This window comes from Myxine glutinosa, chromosome 13 (genome assembly GCF_964187855.1).
Source record: "Myxine glutinosa chromosome 13, kmMyxGlut1.1, whole genome shotgun sequence".
Taxonomy (NCBI): Eukaryota; Metazoa; Chordata; class Myxini; order Myxiniformes; family Myxinidae; genus Myxine; species Myxine glutinosa.
This window is the reverse complement of record NC_136273.1, coordinates 54,763,584-54,787,129: the sequence shown is the minus strand read 5'-3', so window position 1 is coordinate 54,787,129 and position 23,546 is coordinate 54,763,584. Positions and strand designations below refer to the sequence as shown.

Here is a 23,546-nt window from a genome sequence, read left to right as displayed (position 1 = left end):
CAGGGTAGGATTTGTAGGAGACCTGAAAGTGCAGTGTCAGTATGTATTCCATGTTCGAATTGTTTTAGTTTTAAAATAGTTAAAAAAAAAAAAGGTTTGCAAAGCATATCACCAAATTGAAACAGAAATGAAACAGAGCAGAATTCGTTATTATTATTATATTACTACAAATTATTACAAATTATTACATTACAAATTTTATTCGTTAATGTTAATTCCCTGCCATCACCCACTGCCATCACCCTCCCATCACCCTCCCATCACCCTGCCATCACCCTGCCCCATCACCCTGCCCCATCACCCTGCCCCATCACCCTCCCATCTCCCCCCCATCACCCTCACATCACCCTCCCATCACCCTGCCATCTCCCTCCCACCACCCTCTGCCATAACCCTCTGCCATCACCCTCTGCCATCACCCTCCCATCACCCTGCCATCACCCTCTGCCATCACCCTCTGCCATCACCCTCTGCCATCACCCTCTGCCATCACCCTCTGCAATCACCCGCTGCCATCACCCTCTGCCATCACCCTCCCATCACCCTGCCATCACCCTCCCATCACCCTGCCATCACCCTGCCCCATCACCCTGCCCCATCACCTCCCATCTCCCCCCCATCACCCTCCCATCACCCTCCCATCACCCTGCCATCTCCCTCCCACCACCCTCTGCCATCACCCTCTGCCATCACCCTCTGCCATCACCCTCTGCCATCACCCTGCCATCACCTTGCCATCACCCTCTGCCATCACCCTCTGCCATCACCCTCTGCCATCACCCTCTGCCATCACCCTCCCATCACCCTCTGCCATCACCCTCCCATCACCCTGCCATCACCCTCCCATCACCCTGCCATCACCCTCCCATCACCCTGCCCCATCACCCTGCCCCATCACCCTGCCCCATCACCCTCCCATCTCCCTCCCAAACAAAGAATAATAAAAATTGTCTACATGTACATTGTACACACCATTATGTCGTTAGCACCACTTCATAAACAACATTGCAGAGGAAACGGCGCTTCTTCTTTGTTTCCTCGTCCTGGGCAAGAATGCGGAGGCTGCTGGATCTGCCAACCGTACAGGCCGCCACGTAGAACTGACAATGGCTGAAGAAGTGTCTTGGGCAGAAGATCCCAACATGGTGTAGCGACTGCCAAAATAAGTTGTGCACTTATTTTGATGAAATCTTTTTGTAACAATTTTTCTTCAATCAATAAATAAATAATAAGAATTGTCCACATGTACACACCTGTATGTCGTTAGCAGCTCTTCATAAACAACATTGCTGAGGAAACGGCACTTCTCCAGGAGATCCTAACATGGTGTACGACTGGCAAAAGAAGTTGTGCACTTTTTTTGATGAATTCGTTTCGAAACAATTTTTCTTCAATAAATAAATAATAATAAAAATTGTCTACATGTACATTGTACACACCTTTATCTCCTTAGCACCTCTTCATAAACAGCATTGCAGAGGAAACGGCGCTTCTTCTTAGTGTCCTCGTCCTGGGCAAGAATGCGGAGGCTGCTGGATCTGCCAACCCTACAGGCCGCCACGTAGAACTGACAATGGCTGAAGAAGTGTCTTGGGCAGAAGATCCCAACATGGTGTAGCGACTGCCAAAAGAAGTTGTGCACTTATTTTGATGAAATCTTTTCGTAACAATTTTTCTTCAATCAATAAATAAATAATAAGAATTGTCCACATGTACACACCTGTATGTCGTTAGCAGCTCTTCATAAACAACATTGCTGAGGAAACGGCACTTCTCCAGGAGATCCTAACATGGTGTACGACTGGCAAAAGAAGTTGTGCACTTTTTTTGATGAATTCGTTTCGAAACAATTTTTCTTCAATAAATAAATAATAATAAAAATTGTCTACATGTACATTGTACACACCGTTATCTCGTTAGCACCTCTTCATAAACAACGTTGCTGAGGAAACGGCGCTTCATCTTTGTTTCCTCGTCCAGGGCAAGAATGCGGAGGCTGCTGGATCTGCCAACCCTACTGGCCGCCACGTAGAACTGACCATGGCTGAAGAAGTCTCGTGTGCAGAAGATCCCAACATGGTGTAGCGACTGTCCTTGGGATTTATTCACAGTCATGGCAAAGCAGGGTCGTACCGGAAACTGCCGACGCCGCAGAGTGAACGGGAACATGTTGTCAGATGGACTCAAGGTTATGCGTGGAATGAGCAATGTGTGTCCAGAATTGACACCCATCACAGATTGTGCAACCAACAGATTTGGAAGGATCTGAAGTATGATGTACCTTGAGCCATTGCAGTGCCCGCTTTGCTGGTCGAAGTTTCGCAGCAGCATGATTACCATACCCACCTTGAGAGAGATTCGATGTGGCGGCATACCAGATGGACAGAGGGTGTTCAGGAACTCAGGCGGATACAAATGATCACCCTCAGATTCCGCTGTATCGACGCTACAGCAAACATGTTCCTCCCCTGGAAATATGGTCGTCATGTAGGCATTTACCTGATCGACTTCGGAATTGGTCGGACATAGTATAACACGCTCGCATAGCCACTTGGGGTTGCTAATGTTGTTATACAAGTCTTCGTACACCCAAGTGACAATATCCTGAAGTTTTTCACCTGGAAGAATGAGCGGTTCCCTGAGCTCAATAGCAAATTCACCCTCTTCTGGATTGACAGGAATCTTCCCTTCACCCAGATCCAGCAGGAATTTTGCAAAATCAGATTCGTCCTGTTGTTCTCCAGCACCCTGCATGATCCTCATGTTTACTCTGAGACGAAGTATCTGCACTTTTCTCCACAGGTATGAGCTCTTGAAGCACCTTCCAACTATGTCAATACGGCTACCGTGTGGCACAACAGTAAGGATCTGCCTCCAGTCACCACTGAAAACCATTGCGATGCCGCCAAATGGTTCCTCTGAGCCCCGAAGCCACTGGAATGTTCGATCTGCTGCCTCCAATGCGCGACGATCCATCATTGAAACCTCATCCACCACCATTAGATTAGTCATGCGTATGAGTGCTGCAGTGGTGTCATTTTCACTGATGTTGCAAGTGGACTCATCAGTGAGAATGAGAGGACACTTGGTCCTACTATGGAAGGTGGCCCCTTTAGGCAGCAGCGTAGCTGCAATACCACTTGCAGCAGTTGCAAGAGCCACTTTGCCCATTGCTCGCACTTTGTTGAGTATATGAGACAATGTGAATGTTTTCCCAGTCCCACCACTTGCATCAACTGCAAGCATGCAGCCATGTCCGTGTTCCACACTCCGCATCACTGTATCGACAACAACGCGCTGCTCGTCATTAAGAAGGCACTCTGTTTGAGCGATGTGAGCCTCAAGTTCTCCTATATTGTGCACTGTTTCGTGCTCGATGACGCGCGGAATGCGAGACTGGAAATGAACTGGTTCAGGCTCAGGAAGGCCAAAGGTCTTACTGAGCGAAAAGCCGTGGCACTCAACTTTGTTCCTCAGCTCTAGTAGCACTGCACTCACAATGCGTCCATTTGGTTCATTCACACCTGCTGCACGCATGAAGTCCTCGCACAGCACATACTTGTGCCTTTCCCAGAACTGCACGTGGTTGCCTCTGAGAACGAATATGAGCATGTTGGCAAATACTTCGCGGACTGCAGGGCCAAATGCAATATTTGCAGCCTCTTCCATAACAGAATCCACCTCCTGGTCATTGTCAACGATGCCATATGCAATGCAGGCTGCCAGATAGGTCTCCATGACCCTACCACCAACACGACGGAGATCCTGAAAGCATGTGGGGCCAGGCACGCGGTACAGTAGCATGCGGAGATAGTACAACTCGGCAGTATGTGAGTTGACGGGAATAATGGGGAGCCGCCCAACCGTATCAGCCTTACGGTTATCCTGGAAACTCAGCCTTCTCTTCCGCAATTGAAACCTTTTCCTCAAGTAGGTGAAGTGTTGGAATACATCTGGATATAGAACATGACGCATGTGTGGATGGAGATTCATGGCTTCGAAAAAGGCGGTGAGGGTTGTTGCAGGGGGTCCTGACTCTGCCACGTTCTGTACGGCACCTTCGTCATTGAACGTGATCACCTGCTCATCCTGTAGATGGAGTGCCAGCATCTCGACTGGTGGGTACTTGCGTTGAATGGGGAAATCGTATATGCGCCAGTATCCCTCAGATGCGGTGATGTAACGCCCTAGTTCGTAGCGTGCCACTTCATCATGTCGTAATGCCTCTCGCATCCTCTCATGAGGCTCAAGTCTGACCAGGCACTGGTCCGGGCCCTTTTCAAGGTATTTGTACAGGTACTTGACACAGGTGACAGCACAGACGATCTCAAGGTTGATGTGAGCATCGTACCTGAGGACAATATATGGATTGTAAGGCACAACCCATGCATTGTTAACTAATACGTTAGCACCGCCTCGTATTGTCTTCATGATGGGATCACCAGGTGCAGCTTCTGCCCGTCTTCTGTACAGGGGATAGGAGTCATCAGAGAAGCTTGTCGTTTGTCGTAGGGCTTTGGGATAGTCCTTTGTGCACTTCCGGTCTGCCATGCAAGGGCTCAAGATGTTCCCATTCCCCACATGGGCCGTGAATCATGTGTGATGTCACAATACGGTGTAGTTCCGGATTTGTGAGTCTGTCAGGAATCTCAGCAGAGACCACGCGATCGACATCTGCTGGTGTTCTGGGCTTGTCGCGAGGTACCACGGTCAGGAGCATGTGTATATGGGGAAGGTGACGCTTTTGCGTTTCCTTCACCATCACGTAAGCGTCCACATGCCCCAAGATGTCATGCTTGAGGATGTCTGCGAGGAGTGCTTCCACCTTCATATGAAACACCCGGGCGATGATATCAGGTCTTGAATTGGGTGGCTGACCCTCAAAAACCGATTCTTTAATTTCTGGCCACTTTGGGTTGCAGGTGAATGTTAGGAAAAAGTCTGGCTTTCCCTTGACTCGGACTAAAGCCATTGCATCCTGAAACTCTTTGGCATACCAACGTGGCGACCCATAAATTGACGGTGGCAGAATGGTGAGGCGTCCAGGTAGCACCTCAGCATCACTGTTCAACGCATCAACGATGATCTTATACTTTTCTGCCTTAATTGACTTCTGGTTGCAGCGAATCCAAGTGAGACGGTGTGACTCAATTTTTGCCATCATGTCGCATACGTACTGCTGTGTCAACCTTCCACCACGAAGCAGTAGATTGAAGTGATGAGTAGGATCACGTACTTGTAGATGGTAGCGGTAGAAAGTTGTTGGCGTTGTCCCTGCCAACTCAGTGTGGTACCCCTGAGAGCCGCAGGGTAGCAGAAGTATGTATGATAGTGGGTCATACGCTGGATGCATGGCGTCTATTGTCTGTAAACCTCCTCCTCTGAGGTGAACAGCGACTGCCAGCCTTCCAAACTGCTCAGTTGTCATTGCCCCTGGAGCAATGACAGCCACATCGCTGTCTGGGGAGGGAAGGTTGACGGTACCATGATGAAGGTCTCGGCGCCGCGTGCGACCTGTTAACACAATATTCAGTTCATTGGCGCTATCATTATGAACCACATACTCAATGGCTGATTTGAATTGCTGGACGTATGGGTTGCACTCATGAATGGCCTGTTGTGCTCTTAGCAAAAACTGCTCATTCAGGCCACTGTTCGAGGTGTGGGCACGACGATAATCCAGCTCATGGGCTGGATCGTGAAAGTAGATCTGAGCAAAGCGTGGGGTACAACCCAGATCGGCAAGAGGAGCACCAATGTAATGGTAAACCTTACCTTGTATGCGCACTCCAGGATTGAAGCCAGGCATACGTATCTCTCGGACACCGATACTTGCCATTGCCAGCGCGTTGTTGTACTGTTTCGCGTGCTTCACAAAGGCCTGGTTAAGGAAAAGGTTTTTAATAGCATCTGGAGGATGTGATGGAATTGAACCGGGTTTTGGATTCGTAGGATCATGCATAAGATCGACCTTGCCGTGGTTGCAGCAAAATCCTCTTCTCTCCTCATTCCACACCAAAGCAGCACAATGCGAGCATTTAGTGCATTGAAATATTGAGGTCCTGCTCAGCGCGTGCCTGTACTCACCATGAAGTACCTCTCGGAAGAAATCGGTATCATCGTATCGAGCAAGGTTGCGATTGTCATGGCGAGCCTGCTCTAGTCTCACACGGTGTACATCCTGATGGCGCAGGGCATCCCTTACTTGCCGGTCTTCTCGCTGGTGAGGGATTTCTTCTGCACGACGCCTTGTCTCGCGTCCAGTGTTGTCTGCCAAGCGAGCAGTCCGTTCCTCATCCGTTTCTTCTGCACGACGACTTGTTATGCGTCGAGTGTTGTCTGCCAAGCGAGCAGTCCGTTCTTCATCCGTTTCTTCTGCACGACGACTTGTTATGCGTCGAGTGTTGTCTGCCACGCGAGCAGTCCGTTCTTCATCCGTTTCTTCTGCACGACGACTTGTTATGCGTCGAGTGTTGTCTGCCAAGCGAGCAGTCCGTTCTTCATCCGTTTCTTCTGCACGACGACTTGTTATGCGTCGAGTGTTGTCTGCCACGCGAGCAGTCCGTTCTTCATCCGTTTCTTCTGCACGACGACTTGTTATGCGTCGAGTGTTGTCTGCCAAGCGAGCAGTCCGTTCTTCATCCGTTTCTTCTGCACGACGACTTGTTATGCGTCGAGTGTTGTCTGCCAAGCGAGCAGTCCGTTCTTCATCCGTTTCTTCTGCACGACCACTTGTTATGCGTCGAGTGTTGTCTGCCAAGCGAGCAGTCCGTTCTTCATCCGTTTCTTCTGCACGACGACTTGTTATGCGTCGAGTGTTGTCTGCCACGCGAGCAGTCCGTTCTTCATCCGTTTCTTCTGCACGACCACTTGTTATGCGTCGAGTGTTGTCTGCCAAGCGAGCAGTCCGTTCTTCATCCGTTTCTTCTGCACGACGACTTGTTATGCGTCGAGTGTTGTCTGCCAAGCGAGCAGTCCGTTCTTCATCCATTTCTTCTGCACGACCACTTGTTATGCGTCGAGTGTTGTCTGCCAAGCGAGCAGTCCGTTCTTCATCCGTTTCTTCTGCACGACGACTTGTTATGCGTCGAGTGTTGTCTGCCACGCGAGCAGTCCGTTCTTCATCCGTTTCTTCTGCACGACCACTTGTTATGCGTCGAGTGTTGTCTGCCAAGCGAGCAGTCCGTTCTTCATCCGTTTCTTCTGCACGGCGACTTGTTATGCGTCGAGTGTTGTCTGCCAAGCGAGCAGTCCGTTCTTCATCCGTTTCTTCTGCACGACCACTTGTTATGCGTCGAGTGTTGTCTGCCAAGCGAGCAGTCCGTTCTTCATCCGTTTCTTCTGCACGACGACTTGTTATGCGTCGAGTGTTGTCTGCCACGCGAGCAGTCCGTTCTTCATCCGTTTCTTCTGCACGACCACTTGTTATGCGTCGAGTGTTGTCTGCCAAGCGAGCAGTCCGTTCTTCATCCGTTTCTTCTGCACGACGACTTGTTATGCGTCGAGTGTTGTCTGCCAAGCGAGCAGTCCGTTCTTCATCCGTTTCTTCTGCACGACGACTTGTTATGCGTCGAGTGTTGTCTGCCAAGCGAGCAGTCCGTTCTTCATCCGTTTCAGCTGCACGACGACTTGTCACGCGCGTAACGTCGCGTGTCAGGCGAGCAGCTCGTTCTTCGTCAGATTCCATTGCGCGTGCACGCCGTGCAGCTTCGTTCCTTCGTTCTCGTAAACGACGACTCGATTGGGGCATTGTATAATAGATAATAGAATAGATAATAGAATAGAATAGATAGATAGAATAGATAGATATAACAATAAGACAGTGGGAAGATACAATCGAGACAGTAAGTCGGCACTTTCGTAAGGCCGGAAGTGAAGTCCTCACTGTCCGGAAGTTCGCATGTCGCAGTTACGATTATTCGCCATTTAGTGTTAATGCCCAATTATTCAATTAGCGCCAACGTATTTTGGCTGTTTGCAATTTAAGCGCAAGGAATCAATCAATTCAATGAAAAAAATGAAAAGGAAAAACACGCAACAACAACGCAACAACGTGTTCCGTGATTGGCTGCGGGAAGTGAGGTCTTTGGCTGATGGGTGATTGGCTGCCGGAGGAAGGTCGCAAATCGCAGTTACGATGAATCGCAAATTAGTTTTAATTAGTTTTAAAACATAGTTTAACGGCAACATAGTTTGCCGACGGGAAATAAATGAATACACTCTCAAATGTGCCATCCGAGGCAGAGTCTGTTCGCCACGTTCGGCACACGTGATAGCTCGCTGCTCTCTGATTGGTTGAATCGTTTTTTGGACATAGCTCGGTAACTACTTCTGCGATTAATTTAAAACCTTGAAAAGGCACATCCTCGGGTCCCCAGCAATATACCTGGCAAGTTTCAAGTATATCGGACCGGTAGTTGTCGAGAAACAGCGGTCACAGACAAACATACATACAAACATACAAACATACAAACATACAAACATACAAACATACACACAGAGATTGCTGGAATTATAGATAGATACACATGGCGCTGGGATAGTTGAACTGGCCAAGTGATTGGCCAAGTCAAAGCCACGTGTTTGGAAATGGTATCTCCCGTGCTAAGTACCAGCTTCCGCTTTTCTAATGGGTTGATGCGGAGAAAATTAAGATGTTCCCATGCGAACAAATTTATGTTTTTAATTACACCGAGCAATAGCAAATACATACCAGCACAATTAGTGATATTTGATCAATTGTTAATAGTACGACGAGAGTCCAAACGGTGAGGGAGCTCCAACAAGACGATGCAGAACAGGTAGTTCCCGGTTATGAGCTACTGCTACTACAACAGCCTGATAGAGTGAAAGATTTGAGAGCAAAGAAGATGGGGGTAGCAAATAAATGCATAGGAGTTGCTCCTCTTCGTTGCCGTAACCACACAACTGCAGGAGACTGGGATCTACAGGAGACTGGACCAGGCGGCATCAGCCCACGGGTCCTAAAATCCTGCTCTGCTGCTCTATCTCACCCTCTCTCTGTTCTTTTCACCCTATCTTTTGCTCAAGGTCATCTGCCAGCATCCTGGAAATCAGCAAACATTACCGCTTTACACAAAAAAGGTGCAAAAACAGATCCTTGCAACTACAGACCAATCAGCCTGCTCCTAATTATCAGCAAAGTCATGGAATCCATCATTGCTTCGGATATGAAATCTTTCCCCTTCTCCAATGGCTTGATCTCTGATCATCAATTTGGTTTCAGACCAGGTCACTCTACTCTGGACATGCTGCTTCTGCTGTCTCAACAATGGATGGAGGTCCTCAATGCCAAACAGGAAATCAGAGCTGTCTCCCTTGACATATCACGTGCCTTCGATACGGTCTGGCACCCAGCTCTGCTCACCAAACTCTCCTCCTATGGTATCCATGGAAATCTCCATGCATGGCTTGCGGACTTCCTCTCTGGTCATAGTCAACGTGTGGCCCTAAATGGATTTCTCTCATCTCCCCTTCCTGTTCAGGCTGGAGTTCCCCAAGGCAGTGTGCTGGGCCCTGTGCTTTTTCTGGTCTTTATCAATGATCTCTCCGACTCTCTGGAAAATCCTCTCTATCTCTTTGCTGATGACTCCACTCTCTGCCGCTCCATTCCTCTTCCCTCAGATCGGCAGTCTGCAGCCTCCTCACTCTCTGAAGACCTGGACAAAATCACAGACTGGTCAAACAAGTGGAACATGTCTTTCAATCCTGACAAATCTCACACTCTTACTATGTCTCTCCGAAAAGATCGACTGGACAATCCTCCCATCTACTTTCTCAACAATCCTCTCCAAGAAGTTCTGTCGCTCAAGCTTTTGGGTCTCACTATCTGCCATGGTCTTTCTTGGGAAAACCACATTTCCAAGCTGGCCTCCAAAGCCAGTCGCCGACTGGGTATCCTCCGTCGTGCGAAGTCCTTCCTAGGCACACCTGAGCTCCTCACCACATACAAGGCTTTCATCCGCAGCTCAATGGCATACTGTTCTCCCCTATGGGCTGGTGCTCCTGCCTCACACCTGGCTCGGCTTCACGCTGTTGAATCCAAAGCTTTCAGAATCATTGGAATCTCCCGCGATGAAGCTATCTCTGAGGGCCTTTCACTCACTCACCGCAGGCAGGTAGGTGGTCTTTTTGTCTTCTACCGACTCCTCTCCGGCCTTGCTCCCCCAGCTCTCTCTGTGCTCTGTCCCCCAAATATTCCTACAGGTCGCACAAGATCTGCCAGCAACCCTCTGATGGTTAAACTGCCAAAATCTAGGCTCTCTGCTCACCTTCACTCTTTCATTCCTCTTTTCTCCCGCCTCTGGAACAAACTCCCACACTCACTTCAATCACACTCCTCCCTCCAGGTCTTTAAAACAGCTGTTCACCACCATCTCTTATCTTCCCCCATCCAAAACCTTGATCTTTTCTACCCCCACTAATTCACCCCAGATCCACCTTGTTTGAAATTCCAACTTCTTTCCTGGAAGTCCTGGCAGTGTCCATATGTTTTATACCTCTCCCACCCCCCCCCCGCCCTTCCCATGCCTCCCCCCCAAAGCCCTCTCCCTCCCACAGTTCTCTCGATGTCTCCATGTCTCTCGGTCCCTGCTCTCAAATGTTGTGTTTGTGTCCTTCCCCCTCTCTCCCCATCTTGTCTACCGCTCCCAATGTCTGTTTGTCTTTCTGTGTGATTAATGTTCGCTCTTTCACGAGCCTCGATCTTGTATACAAAAAAACAAAACAAAAAAATTCAGAAAGTATTCAGATCCCTTCACTTTTTTCACATTTTGTTTTGTTGCACCCTTATGCTGAAATCGTTTAAATTCATTTTTTCCCTCATCAATCTACACTCAATACCCCATAATGACAAAGAGAAAACAGGATTTTAGAAAGTTTTGCAAATTTATTTAAAGGAAAAAACTGAAATATCACATTGACATAAGTATTCATACCCTTTGCTATGACACTTGAAATTTAGCTCAGGTGCCTCCCATTTCTCTTGACCATCTTTGAGATGTTTGTACACCTTGATTGGAGTCCACCTGTGGTAAATTCAATTGATTGGACATGATTTGGAAAGGCACACACCTGTCTACATAAGGTCTCACAGCTGACGATGCATATCAGAGCAAAAACCAAGCCATGAGGTCGAAGGAACTGCCTGCAGAGCTCAGAGACAGGATTGTGTCGAGGCACAGATTTTTTTTTTTTTTTTTTTTTTGTATACTGAATCGAGGCTCGTGAAAGAGCTGACATTTACTTCACAAACAAATCAACAAGACAAACAAAATATATAAAAAGAGGGAGCGGAAGACAAGAGAATGGGAAGCACACAAACACTTGAGAGCACACAACATTTAAGAGCAGGGAGATGTGTGGGAGGGAGAGGGCTTGGGGGGAGGAGGCGTGGGAAGGGGGGGAGAAGGGGGACGGGGATCTGGGGAAACCTACAAAAAAAATCTCTGCTGCATTGAAGGTTCGCAAGAGCACAGTGGCCTCCATAATTCTTAAATGGAAGATGTTTGGAACAACCTGGACTCTTCCTAGAGCTGGCCGCCCAGACAAACTGAGCAATCGGGGGAGAAGGGCCTTGGTAAGAGAGGTGACCAAGAACCCGATGGTCACTCTGTCTGAGCTCCAGAGATCCTGTGTGGAGATGGGAGAAACTTCCAGAAGGACAACCATCACTGCAACACTCCAACGATCTGGGCTTCATGGCAGAGTGGTCTCTAACAGCCAAGCGTAGCCAGTGAGGCGCAAGGCTCGGTCTCGTTTTCCGGCGTTGGTCGCCGTTCCCAATCAGTCCTTAAACAGACTTCCCTAATTGCAATGACGATCACTGCTTGTAGCTCAAATTCACACTCATACCATGTATATTTAATACAAATGATGGTACACGGGGAATGGCAACACAAGAAGCAATACACATTATAACTCGATAACACTCCTTAACCCTTACTGGTACTCGCCCGCAAAACAACGAATGATTGGAAATTCCTTAAATATCCCATTCCTTATCGGGTCCTATCAGGACAAGACAAGAAATACTCAAGCTGTCCAGTGAGACAGCTTGGAACCAATGCAAGTGGCAGCCCAGATGTGTTCCTTCAGTAGACATTCTTAAAGGGTGTTCAGTCTGAAAAGGGTCTTAGAGTTTGAAAGGCTTCTGAAATGGTTCTGAAATGGGCTTTGGGTTGTAAAGGTCTTAAATGTTTTCGTTGTCTTATTGGGTTTTAGGGGTCCTAAAAGTTTTAAGGATTTTAGGGTCTTTGTGGGTCTTCGTGGTCTTGATGGGTCTCAGGGTTGTAAAGGTTTGATGGGTTATTTGGGGTTGTAAATGTTCTTAGATGACTGATTAAATCAATTTGCAAGGCATGGGCTTGTTCCCTCCCTCTGTGACCCCTTTTAACAAGGAAACAAGAAAGCCATTAGACGCAGGTGGAGGCCATTTGGCCCTTATACCTCATAAAGTCTATAATGTAATTAATACACATACTCAGGGTTTGTGCGGACAAACAAACAGACAGACAAACATATGGACCCAAATGCAATACTCTCTCCTCTGGCGAGGGTAACAAGAATGGCACTCAGTAGAGCGCATGCCACCGCCAGTCTGAACCGTTTGCAATTTCTATCACACTGATAGGCCGGATTTGTATCTGGACCTTGCCAAAATTCAAATCGGATTGTTCGTGTCACCTATCCAATACAATCACCAAGTTTTGTCACAATAACCCATCCATAACTTTTTGAAATATTGTGCTATATATCGGTTTGGCCCTATTTCTCAATTGTGAAAAATCACTTTCAAATCACAAAAATCAAAAATCAATTTAACAAAATTCTCATATCCAGATGTGGATCTTCAACCAAATCTAATCAATTCGTCGTTAACACACATCCAACAAGTCTCATCCGAAGCCGTCCATAACTTTTTGAGATATCGTGGTATATATCGTTTGTAGCCCTATCACTGTGATGGTGAAGGTGAAGAATCGGTTAAAAATAATCGGATCTGCATCGATCAAAATCGAATCAATTTGCATGGCATGGTCTTGTGCCCTCCCCCTGACCCCCTCAAGGAAACAAGGACATTAGACGCAGGTGGAGGCCATTTGGCCTCTCATACCTGCGCTGCACCAACACCAGGTTAAATAAATCCGTCAAGCCAATGGGGGATTAAATCAGTTTGCTCTTCTCCTATTTAATTTCTAAAATGTATTTTCCCCATTTTACCCCTCTTCTTCCTCCTTCGCTTTGCATGCTGAATAAGTTGATGGCCTGTAAATATTAAGCATATGTCGTTAGAGTAAATAATTTACCAACTTGCCATCATTATAACTTTTGTTCTCAGGAAGGGCTGGAGAATGTGCTGCGGTTCTGCTTCCCATTTGATGTGAATCGGTGAGTATCTGCATCACCATATTGAGAGCTCAACATATTGATTTGGAGTATTTGCTTACATCGGCCCTTATGCAGTACTGATTTTGTCTGCCATTTTAATTACATAAACTGGCTTTAAATTACATTGAGGGTTAAGGTGGCTGGCTTAAGATATGAGGGTCTTGATTTAACGTGGCTGGCTTAAGATATTAGGGTCTTGAAGTTGAGCCCCTATTATGCTGTTAAATAACACCAGGTGGGTTGACTCAGCCTGTCATCCTTCTGAGGTCGGCAAAACGAGTATCGGCTTACTGGAAACGGGGCACTTCATCAGTGTCAGCCGCGCTCTCAGCGACGATGCAACCAGCAGCCGCAAGCTGCATAAACTACACTGAGGGGACTAGCAGAAATTTGATTGGTTGAGATGGCATAAAATGGCGTAATATTTTGTCCAAGTATTGCCGACTCCTTCCTTGGCACACCGTCGTGCAAAGTACTTCCTTGGAAAACCTGAGCTCCTATCCACCTACAAGGCTTTCATCTGTAGCTTGAGGGAGTACTGCTCTCCCCTCTTGATTGGCTCCCCTGCCTCACATCTTGCTCATCTTTATGCCATGGAAACTAAGGCTTTCAAGGTCATTGGAATCTTTTGTGATGAAGCTGAGTCTATGGGCCTCTCACTTTGCCATCACCGACAGGTCTCTGGTCTCTGTCGTCTTCTACCTCATCGCTGGTCTTGAACCCTCTGCTCTCTCCAAGCTCCCCTCTCCCCACTTGTCCCCCCCAATTAGCTGCAGGATGCACGTGGTCCACCGGCAACCCTCTCCCAGTAAAATTGCCTAAAACCAGAACTACCACTCACCTCCACTCTCTTATTCCTCTCTCCTCTCGCTTGTGGAACTGCCTACCACACTCTCTTCAATCCAGTTTTTCTCTCTGTATCTTCAAGACAGCTGTTTACCACCATATCAGGTCATCCCCCATCCAAAGCCATGATCTTTTCTACACCCATTAAACCACACTCACCACTCCAAAATTTTCCTTATGTATCCATCTTGTCCACCTCTTGCTTTCTCCCCTACCACTCAACGTTACCTGCATCCCTGGCTGTCCGACTCCATCTACCTTCTCCCTCTGCCCTGCTGTTGGCATTTCCCCTTTCTCCTGCTGTTCCCTTTCTTGTGTTGTGTCCTGATCTGATCTGTGTCCTACCTCATCCACAAGCCTAGACTTTGTATATAAAGTACTGCTAAACAAACATAAGGTTTTTGAAAGTGCCAAAAAGGTGATTTGTGTTCTACTTTGTTCGAGTATGTAATTTAATTGAAATAAAATAAAGATTTTGAAGTTTGTAGAAAAAAAACCCAACTTTTTTTGAAGTTTACTGCCATTGATGTAGCGTCTTTTACACCACATTATTTAACACGTTGCATTAGTTATTCGCACCTGTTGTTTTCTTTTTGGTTTTTTTTGTATACAAGATCGAGACTCGTGTAAGAGCTAACATTAATCACAAAAAACCTAGAAGGACACATAAAACATATAATGAAGTGAGCGGGAGACAAGATGGGGAGAAAGAGAGTCTTGATTTTGTCAGTTTCACCAGAAAATAATGCAGATCTTGTGCAACCTGAAGGAATATTTGGGGGAGAGAGCACAGACAGAGTTGGGGGAGCTAGGCCGGAGAGGAGAGGAGTCTGTAGAGGACAGAAAGACCACCAACCTGCCTGCGGTGAGTGAGTGAAAGGCCCTCAGAGTCAGCTTCATCACGGGAGATTCCAATGATTGTGAAAGCTTTGGTTTCAACAGCGTGAAGACGAGCTAGGTGTGAGGCAGGAGCACCAGCCCAGAGGGGAGAGCAGTATTCCATTGAACTGCGGATGAAAGCCTTGTATGTGGTGAGTAGCTCAGGTGTGCCAAGGAAGGACCTCGCATGACGGAGGATGCCCAGTCGGGGAGTGGAGGCCAGCTTGGAAATGTGGGTTTCCCAGGAAAGTTCATGGCAGATAGTGAGACCCAAAAGCTTGAGTGACTTCTTTGAGAGGATTGTTCAGAAAGTAGATTGGAGGGTTGTCCAGTCGGTCTTTTCGTAGAGACATAGTAAGAGTGAGATTTGTCATGATTGAAAGACATGTCCCACTTGTTTGACCAGTCTTTGATTTTGCCAATGATGGATTCCATGACTTTGCTGATAATTGGGAGCACGCTGATTGGTCTGTAGTTGCAAGGATCTGTTTTGCACCTTTTTTGTGCAAAGCGGTAATGTTGGCTGATTTCCAAGCTGATGGCAGATGACCTTGAGCAAAAGAGAGGGTGAAGAGAACAGAGAGAAGGTGTGAAAAGGTGTGTTTGTGTCCTTTATGACGTCCCTAAAAACAGTACATTTCCTGTTTGGGAATGATTTTCAATGTTTTTTAACTGTCTTACAGCAGACTGTCGCATGCGTGCTAGGGACAGGATTCCGTACAATTTGCCAAATTTAGAGCCAAAGTACTGCTAAAGTGCAGTGCTGCGATCCGTGTTCGACAGTGTTCAAAATACAACATTAAATTGAAGTTAAGTAGTTCCTCAATCATAAACGAACGTCTGTAGACAGAGAGACAGACAAAGTGAACAAATTTTTTCACCCTGTTTTTCGCTTTGCACACGTGGGGTATTAACACAAACAACTAGAATGGCACTCGGTAGAGCGCATACCTCCACCAGGCTGAACAGTTTATGTTTTGTATCCACTAATAGGGCGGATCTGGATTCGGACCTCAACCAATATCTAATCGGCTTGTGCTTATCACCTAACCAACTCCAACTCCCCCAAGTTTAGCCATAACTCGTGAACAACTTTTTGAAATAACATGTCATGCATCGCTTTTCTCCCTATCTCTCAATGGTGAAGAATCACTTAAAAAAATTAAATAATTCTCGTATTCGAATCCGAATTTGGATCTTCACCAAAATCGAATCGATTCGACATTGTCACATACACAACCTGTCCACCATGTTTTGTCCGAATCTGTCCACAACTTTTTGAGATATCCTGCCATCTATCGTTTTTTGCCCTATCTCCCAATGGGGAAGAATCACTTTAAAAATTTTCTGATCTGGATCCGGATTCGAATCTTCACCAAAATTGAATCAATCCGTCATTGTCACATACACAATCTGAGCCAAATTTCGTCCGAATCCGTCCACAACTTTTTGAGATATCTTGTTCACAGATGGAGACAAACAGGCGGACAGAGACAGACAGACAGACAGACAGACAGACAGACCGACGGGGGTGAAAACATAACCTCCACCCACCTCCGGTGGCGGAAGTAATGATGTGAAGCATGATTGGCGTGCATTCTGAGTATAGACGTGCTAATAGTTCTCGGAGAACATAACTTTTTTATTTGAAGCAATTACGCTATTTCTTTCTACGTAGAATTTTTTCAGCAAAAATCTGAGGCTAATGGAAGAGTTGAAACGAACAATTATGTACAGCCCGAGTTTGCTCTTGAAATTTTCCTGCGTGATTCCACTTGACGAATGCGCTGGAGTCCATATGGATATTTTAAAGTCTAAATCCATTGAAAAATTGTTGCTTGTCATCCCCTTAACGGCTTAACCTACAATAGAGTGCTGGATTTACTGGATAGTAGGCCAGAAATGCTCTTTTTGTCATCGGCTTGACTCCACCAATTAGAAGCAAGCTTTCATAAGTTACCCCGGGTGTTACACATTGTAAGAAAGGTCATGATTCGTTCTTTGGGTTGACGTCAGTTTAAACTTACGCGTCTCGGCCACCATCGTGGCCCGACGCGCTTTATGGGTTAACCTCCATAATGAGCAAATGGAAAGTAAACTGGGCTATCCAACAGGATATCAATTCTGAGAGAAAGAACTTCAAAGTTCAGTTTCCATTTGGAATTATCATTTCACTCCCTTTGAACAAAGATCCCTTTCAGCTTCAGACATTTTGTTGAAAACTGCAATTGACACCAAAGATGTACTGACCTTGAAAGATCACTGTGGTGTACTCGACTCAATTTGGCCTAAGATTGGCGATAGCCGAGTTTACTTCTCAGGGATTCTTGTCACAACATTTATCCAAGTGGATATTTCTCATATATTTATTGATTTTGACTGGCTGTCGCTTGTTGCACATTTCTGTTACCGATCTCTTCTTTTCAATCGGTGTTGTCGATGACAGAGCTGAGTTCACGTCTTCTGCTGGACCATGGCGACACTGCCATTGGGTAAACACTGTGAGGATATGTGTCGGGTGCAGTGGTTTTGTTGTGATGATAATGGTGCGCGATATCTGCAGTGTACATGAGATGTAGGAACCCAGTGCCAGCACCGCTTGCCTCCTAAATCCCGAATGCATACACTTCAGACATGTGCCAATGGTGTCGTCACAACAAAACAGTTCCAGGTCAAAGTACATGCCGCAACACATGGCGCTTACCAAGGCAGGAATTTTCTCTGTAGGAGTAACTTTATTTGCCACATTTAGTGTTGTGCTAATTGTTTTGTACATGTTTACATAATTATTTATTAATGTACAGAGTCGGATTAAAACAGAATTTTAACAAGAATGGACGGACTTCCTCCGCCAGGCTGAACACTTTACCGTTTGTATCCCACTGTTAGGCCTGCTCTGCATCCATACCTGAACCAAATCTAATCGGCTTGTTCTTGTGACCAACACGGCTCATCCACCAAGTTTTGTCAGAATCCGTCCATGACGTTTTGAGATCCCCGCTGACAGACAGACACACAGCAGTAAAAACACAACCTCCGTCCACCTTTGGTGGCTGAAGTAATGAAGTATTGACGCTGGATTAAAACGTTACATCTTTGAAGAAAACAACGTGATAAACAACGTGATAAACAACAAAGCAGCATTTTGATGCCTCACTTGGGCAAGTAACATCCTCCTTAGGTCACCTTAGGTCACCATCCTCAAGCACCATGCTCATCCTCATACACCATACGCATCCTCATGCACAATACTCATCCTCATGCACAATACTCATCCTCATGCACCATGCTCATCCTCATGCACCATGCTCATCCTCATGCACCATGCTCATCCTTATGCACCATGCTCATCCTCATGCAACATGCTCATCCTCGAGCACCATGCTCATCCTCATGCACCATGCTCATCCTCATGCACAATACTCATCCTCATGCACCATGCTCATCCTCATGCACCATGCTCATCCTCATGCACCATGCTCATCCTTATGCACCATGCTCATCCTTATGCACCATGCTCATCCTCATGCAACATGCTCATCCTCGAGCACCATGCTCATCCTCATGCACCATGCTCATCCTCATGCACCATGCCCTACACAGAGTGACATTGCTGCCAAAGCAGTGTCTTAACTGTAGGGATGACAATCCTGGACGGTTCACCATTCTGATGTAGGATTCTCGACCGAGTTTGTAGGATTAGAAATTTGGCAAGGGTGCCAGTGATAGCTCACTTACTTTAACGTCCATCTGAAGGAAGGCACACACATTAATGAATCGCCTTTCCTGCAAGATACCAGAATGATTGTTTAGAGCTGGGTCAAGATTCACGTCCAGGCCAGACAGCTTGGAGGCAAGTGTGCATACATCGAGGCCATCCTGCTCGCCCTCCTCCTTCATTGCAGGAAATAAATACACAAAGTGACACATTCAAGTATCCTTTTCGAACAAACACCCACAAGAGCATAAGTGGTCTTGGATAACATCATATTTATTTACCCCTGATCAACGCACATAATAGCACATTCATGTACCCCGATCATGGTCCAATGTGTACTGTACCTTACTTTCTCATTTATTTTTTGAGGCATGCCATGTCAAAACTAGCTTTGTAGGGCTCAGAGTATCTCTTGCCATTCTACAATATGCCACAAAGTGCACCAGCTTCAAGCATGGATTTATTTGTTTGCTTCTCAACCAGAGGAAGAAGAATCTCACTCGCAGTAGGATCCCTCAATTTGGCTGAATGCATTTAGAGGCAAAAGATTCCTCAAGGGGTGGATATTCCAGCACTGACTGATAGCATGCAATTACAGTTAACAACAAGGAATAGCAATAAGGAAATTAGATGCAGGAGGAGGCCATTTAGCCCATTATTCCTGTGCTGCACCAATACCAGATTAAACTAGTGTTCATAGAACACGATACCCCACGCAGTGTTTAAGTATAAACTGTACTTCAATTTTAATAAAATCGTGATTTTATAGATCGTGAAAAAATCTGGAAGTTTCACGCTATTGAAGCAGTGTTATACACCAACTAGTCTTGTACACCACCCTGTAGAACATGTCCAAGAATTCCAAAACTAGAGGTTATTGGAATAATTATGAAGGCGATTTGTATTCTACAGTGTTCAAGTATATATTTCAATTTAGATAAAGGTTTAAAGATGTTTAAAGGCATGTAAATAAATATTCCATGTTTTACCGCCGTTTTACGCAGTGTTCGTAACTGTTGTTTGTGTCCTTTATGACTTCCTTAAAAACAGTAACTTTTCCTATTTGGAATAATTTTCAATTTTCTTTGACTGCCAGACAGGCAGAGAAAAAAAAAATCGCACACGTGTCCAAAGGAAGCGGTTCAGTTTGGTATTTTTAATTAGAATTACCTTTTAGAACCCTCTAGAATCACCCTTTTGAATTACCCTTTAGAACACCTTAGAATTAAACACGGAAGGTTAGAAAGGTTCTTCTTCTTAATTTTTGATGGACGGACATAGCCAAATATTGAAGCGGTTTCACCGCTTAAAAGGTATCTCACTCCTCTCTGCGCGTGTGTGGTTGGGACAAATTCAGAGCCAAAATACAGTAAAATTGCAGGTTTGTCTTCCGATTCATGTTTCTGATTGGTGTTCAAAATATAACATTCAATTTAAATAAGTTGTTCCTCCATCATAAACTGATAAGACGGACGGGCGGACAGACATGAACCAATTGTTTAACCTCGAATTTCGCTTTGCGTGCACAGGGTAGTAATTCCATCAAAACGACTTCATTTAATTTGGTGAATGGGAGAAGATGGGGGTGAGAACAGTGTGGCAAGGAGATATCACAAGGGGGATAAAATAAAAATGGTGAAATATATATATACATTAATATGAATGAATGATCGTTTTAAGGCCATTTTCCCTGCTAGAGCGGGGGTTAGCTTTGCGGTCCCCATGACAATCTTCTCCATTTTGCCCTATTTTCTGCATCTCTCCTTGTTAACCCCCTTGCCCGCATTTCTTCTTCCACCATCTTTAGCCAAGTCTTTCTCGGTCTTCCCCGTCCTCTACTTCCTTCTCCATTCATTTCCATCACTCTTCTCAACCAGTCACTTTCATCCTTCCTCAACACATGACCAAACCATCTCAACCTGTTCCACTTCACAGCATCAATCACAGGCTCTATTCCCATCATCTTTCGCAATTCATCATTTGTCTTCCTCTCTCTCAACGATACTTCGCACATCCACTGAACCATTCGCATTTCCACCCTTTCCAGCTTTCGTTGCTGCTCTACGTTCATTACCCATGTCTCGCTCCCATAAATCATAACACTTCTCACACATGCAGCATACACCTTTCCCTTCAGCTTCAACGACACTCCCCTCATCGTCAGCACGCCACTCAGTTCCCGAAACTTCTTCCGTGCACATCTCACTCTAGCAACCGTTGCTGAGTCTGATCCACCTTCTCCATTCAGCATGTCCAGGTAGCAAAATGTTTTCACACCTTCCAGCTTCACGCCATCTCCAAGATCCAACTCAACATTTTCTCCATCTGCAGCTCCCTCTGTGCACACCTTACATTTGAATGTAGTTGCTACACTGGTTAATGACCCTCTCAGACCACTACATTTTTGATGAACCCACTCAGCGCACATTGTACATTGAATGGAGTTCACTCCGACACCCTTCCTGCACACAGCACATGGCCACTTCCCAGTTCTTTCCACCTCACCACATGCTTTACCACTTGCCATCACCTTCGTCTTTCCTATATTCACCTTCAGACCTTTTGTCTCCATACATTCCTTCCACGTGTTCATCTTTTCCTTCAGTCCATCCATACTTTCCACAATCAACACCAGATCATCTGCATACAACAACTCCCATGGTAAACCCTCCTTTACGTTCTGAGCCAGCACCTCCATCACAGCTACAAATAGTAGTGGACTTAGTACCAACTCCTGATGCACTCCCACCTTCACCTCAAACTCACCACTGTTCCCGTCCTTCGTCCTTATAGCTGTGTGCGCTCTTTTGTACATTGCCATCACTACTCTGATCAACCATTCCTCCACTCCTAACTTCCTCAATTCCCATGTTAATACTTCGCGTGGAACCCCATCGAATGCTTTCTGCAGATCAACAAACCCAAGAAACAACTTCTTCCTCTTCTCCATGTACTTCTCCTGCAACTGCCTCACAATAAGGAGCGCGTCTGTCGTTCCTCTTCCTGGCATAAATCCAAACTGCATTTCGTAAATCTTCACCTTCTTCTTTATCCTCGTCTCCAACACCCTTTCCAATACCTTAATTCCATGCTCCAATAACTTTATCACTTGCTACGAGCCACACTCCAGAGGGTCACCTTTCCCCTTGTATAGAGGGACGGGGGTACTCAATTCCCAATCCACTGGAATGCTGCCTTCTTTCACCACCAGATTACAGATCTCTGTCATTCTCTTCACACCCCAACTTCCTGCTGCCTTCAACATATCTCCCACAACTCCCGTCGGCCCTCCTGCTTTTCTACTCTTCATTGCTTTTATCGCTTCCTCAACTTCCTTCTCAGTTATCTTCTCTGCCGGTCCTAAAACTGGGTTACTCTCTATGTTGCCACCCCATTCATTCTCTGTATTCAACAGCATTTCCATATATCTTTTCCATCTTCCTTTAATTCCATCTGGGTCCACAACGATTTGTCCCACTTCAACCTTCAAGCAACTCACCCCCATCACATCACACCTCTCTTTTGCTATCTGCTTTGCAATCCTGAATACCGCCCCAGATGCCTTATGTTGCAATCAAAATGGACAGGATAAGCCAGGATAAAAATTCTTGCAAAGCAAGGTTTTACCTACAAATAATGCATTTACAGATCAAATTCACAAGCAAGTATTTACAGAGCACGTATACATTTTCACTTATCATGTTGTTAGTTGTTGTATGCATTTTCACTTATCCGCGAAGCGAATATTTGCACCATCGGATGCCTTAGCCAGTCGCATCACTTTCACACCAACATTGGTGCCAATCATGCATCCGGCATGGAAGGGAGAGATGGGCAAGGGAAGATAGAGAAAGATAAAGAAGAAGATTGTGATGAGTCTAGAGTCTAGACCCTGCACACCTTTCTCTATCTCTGTTGAGCTAGCACTGCCCGATAGTTCTGTTACAAATGTTCCGCTGGTCCAGACGCACCATGCTCCACTCTGGCCCTGCTTTTCGTACTGCCAATGCCCTGTGCCTCTCCTTGTGCCCGGTAATGGTGTCTTTGTGGCACAAACTCTGCATGCGTTTTGACGGAACCACTCGGCATCGACAAAGCAATGGGGTTCGGTGACGAAGCCAGATAACATGAATGCAGCAAATGGAATGAAAGACAAAGGTGTGCGGGAAGAAGGTGCGAGAGGAAATGAAAGTGAAATATGTCAAAGAACAAAAGTGAAAATTGAAAGTAAAATAATGAAAGTGAAATAACAAGTGGGAATAGGGAAGGGTAGATGAAGCTGGATGGCCAAGAACCCAGACTGCTCAGGCTCTCCTTTCGACTTTCTCTCTCCAACTACCTCGAGCAGCCTCGACTGCTCGTGTGCTCCCCCTTTAATATCCGCTCACACTCTCCCCTCGCATCCCGCCACCCCTCTCATTGGTGGAATCTCTGCTCAGGGAGGACTCTCTTCTCTGCTCATGATTGGTGCATTCGCTATCCCAATCCCATTGGCAATTTGGGATTGGCTATCCACGGTTTGGGGTGTCGGGAAATTATTTGGCTTGCTGTCATCTTTAATGATCAATGAACTATCTGGTGCGGACCTCTTGAGAAGAAATTCACGAAGCCAGTTTGAGGTGGTATGGCGAGGTTTGTAAAGAGGTTTTGGAAGAGAGGGCGCAAAGCATTCTGCGCTGACGTTTCAGTGGAG

At 46.1% G+C, this 23,546-nt stretch overlaps 1 protein-coding gene across 6 annotated transcripts in view; it reads left to right on the top strand.

Moving 5' to 3' along the window:
* Window positions 1-23,546, top strand: part of LOC137438361 (DENN domain-containing protein 1A-like) — a 386,103-nt gene that overhangs the window by 130,685 nt on the left and 231,872 nt on the right. For all 6 annotated transcript variants that reach the window (XR_013621219.1, XR_013621220.1, XR_013621218.1 and 3 more), the window contains exon 4: window positions 13,361-13,410. Coding sequence is in view for 3 of the 6 variants with exons in the window: in XM_078767519.1 (XP_078623645.1) it covers window positions 13,361-13,410 (50 nt within the window). In the remaining 3 variants the exon portion in view is untranslated. The remainder of the gene's footprint in view (window positions 1-13,360; window positions 13,411-23,546) is intronic.